This window comes from Notothenia rossii, assembly GCF_949606895.1.
Source record: "Notothenia rossii genome assembly, chromosome: 4".
Taxonomy (NCBI): domain Eukaryota; kingdom Metazoa; phylum Chordata; class Actinopteri; order Perciformes; family Nototheniidae; genus Notothenia; species Notothenia rossii.
Window position 1 is genome coordinate 26,169,527 of NC_136902.1, and position 4,294 is coordinate 26,173,820.

General features: G+C 43.2%; 1 protein-coding gene across 1 annotated transcript; it reads right to left on the bottom strand.

Moving 5' to 3' along the window:
* Window positions 1-1,833: 1,833 nt before the first annotated feature.
* LOC307037254 (E3 SUMO-protein ligase ZBED1-like) lies at window positions 1,834-3,414 on the bottom strand. The gene is made up of 2 exons (XM_079678034.1): window positions 2,429-3,414; window positions 1,834-2,304 (listed from the first exon to the last, which is right to left on the bottom strand). Exons 1-2 carry the CDS (start codon window positions 3,341-3,343, stop codon window positions 1,906-1,908), a joined length of 1,314 nt encoding a protein of 437 aa, XP_079534160.1. The 5' UTR covers window positions 3,344-3,414; the 3' UTR covers window positions 1,834-1,905.
* Window positions 3,415-4,294: the final 880 nt, after the last annotated feature.

The following is a 4,294-nucleotide window of genomic DNA, read 5'->3' on the forward strand; positions in this document are numbered from 1 at the left end:
ACTCCACTCCCCAAATCTGGGAGCTGGGGCATGAAATGATGACTACAAATACACCAACAAGTTCAGTATTCAGCGTGTAGAGAACTGGAAGATTGAAACAATGTAAAGAGTTCAATTTAGTTACTTCCCACCTAAATGTTATTTTTATATGTTCAACCAAATGCAGAGTCTTTAGAAAAGAGTGCAAAGAGAAAGTGCAGTCGATTGAAATGCAACTGCAGTGCTGCCAACAACAGTATTTTTGGACAGCAGATATAAAATCACACTATTCTGCTGGTTATCATCATGGATATACAACCCTTTTTCATTCCTCACAGTATTATCCTTGTCTTATCTCTCTTTCAACATTTCCTTCCTTCCTTTACTCATTTTCCTGAGTTCCTTACCTTGGTTGCCCTTTATTTGAACACTTTTTGATTTTGATGCATACTCTATGTTTCTTTTCTCGTCTCTAAATAAATCCTCAGTTTTTACCTCCATTCACCTTTTTCTGTGTCCCTTTGCTCTGCCATTCCACTGGCCACCCCTCTTTACCTCAAGTCATAAACCTTGTGAATATAGGTCTCAAAGGGGTAGTAAGAGGTGTAGTAAAGTTTGAGTGTGTGTGTGTGTGTGTGTGTGTGTGTGTGTGTGTGTGTGTGTGTGTGTGTGTGTGTGTGTGTGTGTGTGTGTGTGTGTGTGTGTGTGTGTGTGTGTATATCCAGAGCAGACAGGAAAAGAGGAAAATATTAAGACAGGCTAATAGGAACAGAAACAAGGAAAGTGGGGAGATAAAAGAACATGGGGAGGACAAGGGGGAACAGACTGAGGAAGGAAGGAAACACTGAAAACATCAGTGACAGAGGACTCGCTGGTGATGAAAGGAAAAGGGGAGAGCGAGAGATGAATGGGGTCATGGAGAGGCTGGCAGTGTTGAAGAAAGAGAAAGAAAAAATTAAAAGGGGACAACAGGAGATAAAGAAGATAACATTTTGGTCCCAAATTAGCAAATTATAGAAAGACTGACGGGGTGAGTGAGCCAGATTGGATAAAAGAGTTCCAAGTGCAACATGAAACATTTGTAGAAGCCAACCCATGAAACCAACATGAAACAATGTTCCAAGCTGTTAGCATATGCGTCACACCAGTGGCAACGTCGTTGTTGTTTCTCAAAATCAAGAACACATTATATACACCATTAATGTTTCCTTGTTTGCATGCACTTGAGCTGGTAAGTTTATCAGGTATTGTTATCGAGGTGATGGTTGTTGGTATGATTGCTGTAAAAAAAAACAAGAATATTGTCTTGATGGTATGCTATTATGCTAAAGTTAGCATTCGGCTGAAAGCATTGCTGAGGAAACAGTGGCGGTTCTAGACCAATTTGACTGGGGGGGCCAGGCTGGGGCCAGTTATTTTCTGAGGGGGGCCCAATAAATGCAGGACGAAAAAGACAAAGACAGTATGAAGTAATTGCGTATACACCTAAGAAAACAATGCAATACAGTTATTGGTATTTGTTTAATTACACATTATTATATGCTTACCTTTGTGTGCTGTTTGGGTCTGTGGGACCCGTTTTCAGTGTTTACTAGGGATGTAACGATACCAAAAACTCACGGTACGGTAATACCGCGATAACAAGTCCACGGTACGATATTTATCGCGATATATTGAAGGAAAAAAAAAATTCGAAAAAAAAATACAATTTTTTTTTACTCCAAAATGTTTTCTTTATAAAATAATAAATCTGATTTGTACAGCATTTTAGTATAGCAGTACATTTAAAGTGTCTAAACAGTAACAGACTGGAACAAGAACAAGTACTATCAAACTATTTTCTTTGTGCAAATAAACAAGAACATTCAATAATCAGACCCTGCAATAAAATAGATTTCAAGTAACTCAACTCAAACTCTCTCTCACTCACTCATCGGACAGGTTTTTTTTCAGGAAGATGAGCATGTCAACATTTCCAGGTAGAAGCTGGGATCTTTGGGCGTTTACAATATCCCCTGCTTTGGAAAAAACTCTCTCACTCGGCACTGATGTGGCTGGGACAGAGAGATATGCTTTGGCCATGGGGGACAGCAGTGGGTAACACTTTGCATTGTCTCTCCACCACTTGAGAGGACAGTCAGAGAGTAAAATAGAGGTCGCTTTGCGGTACAAGTCAATTTCAGCCTCGATACCAGTGTTGTGCTGTGCGACGTGCACTCCTTTACTGAAAGACTCCCCAAGGAGATCTTCGAGTGCTGTCTTTTTGGAAGGAGGAGATTGTTTCTCAGCGTCATGTGCTCTTTCCCCTTCTGTTTCACTAGGGTTCTCAGCCAGCAAGCAGAGGTAGAAAAAAAACGTCTTATCTTTCTTTTCACAAAAACAGAGGCAAACACACCTTACGTTATCTGAAAAAGTTACACAGACACAAAAATAATATTTAAATATGTACCTGGTTCTGCATCTGTGTGGCTTTCAACTTCAGCCTGTCGAAAACGTCCTCCCTCTGACTGTCATTTAGCTGGTGCAAGCTCCGGAACCGGGGGTCCAACGCAGTGCTCTCTTGCAGAAACTTGTTTTGCTCCCCTTGGTATCTGTCTGTAAAGTCCTTCAGTATGGCTCTCTTCATTTGGGCGATGGTGGAGGAGTCCTCATCGCACTGTGCCATGCTTTGCTCTATCATGTGCTTGAGGGGCACAATGAGAGAGACTGTAGGTCGAGACTCATCGCACAGCACGGTGGTTGCTTTTTTCAGCGGTGAGAGAAGCCGAACCATGTCCTCGGCGTCCGTGATGTCAGCTGGTTCCAGAGTGTCTGTCTCGCGTGCGTTGCGCCTGACTTCAGCACTGAGTAGCGTTGCAGCGATAGCTTGTTGTTGCTCCAGGTAGCGCTCGAGCATGTCAAGCGAGCTGTTCCATCTTGTGACCACATCCATGATGAGTTTATGCGCAGGCAGGTTTAACATTCCCTGTTTGGTGGCCAGCACAGCTGTGGCAGTTGAACTGCGGTGAAAAAACGCAGCTACACGCCTCACTCTACCAAGCAGAAGGCTTGCCCGGTTTACGTTCAAACCCGCTTTTGAAGCGAGGTTTAAAGTGTGGGCAAAACACTTTATGTGTGGGGAAAGACCGGCCTCGCTCACCGGTACATCCATATTCCTTGCGTTGTCTGTTACGACAGCAATGCCTTGATTATTGTCGAGTCCCCACTCCAAAACAGCAGATTTGAACACCTCAGCAATGTTTAGTCCAGTGTGTGATGTGAAAAGAGGCCGCGTCTGTAAAACAAAACTTTTAATTTCCCATTCGCTGGTCATAACATGAGCCGTGAGTAATATAGCTCTGCGTAGCTCGTGAAGTCCACTCATCTGTTGTTATTGAGATGCACTCTGCTTCTTTGAGGCTCTGTCACACTTTAGCTTTTGTCTCTTGGTACAGAGCGGGTAGCACTGTTCGACTAAAGTATGGCCTTGATGGAATGGCATACTTGGGCTCCAGCGTATTTACTAACCTCCGAAATCCACTGTTGTCGACCACAGAAAACGGCCTTAAGTCTTTGGCCATGTACTTCGCCGATGCACCTTGTTATTTCCTGAGCTCTTGGACTGTTAGGGGGAAGTGGCGCTCCAAATACTTCTGTCAGAGTCAGTTGGCCTGGCTTAGGCATTTTCCTCACAGTAGGTTGTTGTGTTCGGAGCTTTTCTGGGTGGTGATGTGACAAATGACTTCTCATGTTCGATGTGTTTCCCGAATTGTAGGCGACCGTCGCCCGGCAGGATTTGCAAATAGTTTAGCGTTTGTCAGTTTGCTTTTCACCTTTGTCATTTCTTGAAACGGGAAAACCAAAATGCTGCCACACAACAGCTTTAAAAGTCGATGGAGCATCCTCAATTTCACAATTTCTATTTAGTTGGTCAGCACGTTCGTCTACTCCGTTCGCCATTTTCTCGTTGGGTCTGAGTGTGAGGGCGGGCTTGCACGCAAAGGATGATGGGAGTATTCTTGACTAGTATTATGGCGTCCTCTGCTGTTCAAACAAAAACATTACAGTTTTTATTTACAGGGCGAGATATAAATGAATGAACGGTAATATTGCGGTAGATTTTTTCAGTCTCATGACGGTATTGAGCCTTTTCATTACCGCGATACCGCAGTATTCGGTATATCGTTACATCCCTAGTGTTTGCAAAAATAAAATGTATGCAATTTAATTATTTGAACCTGCTTTATTTGGGGGTGGACCTAACCTTCTCTAGGGGGGTCCGGGGGCATGCAGCTCCGGGAAGATTTTTTTTAAATGTTGAAGTTAAATGCATCAA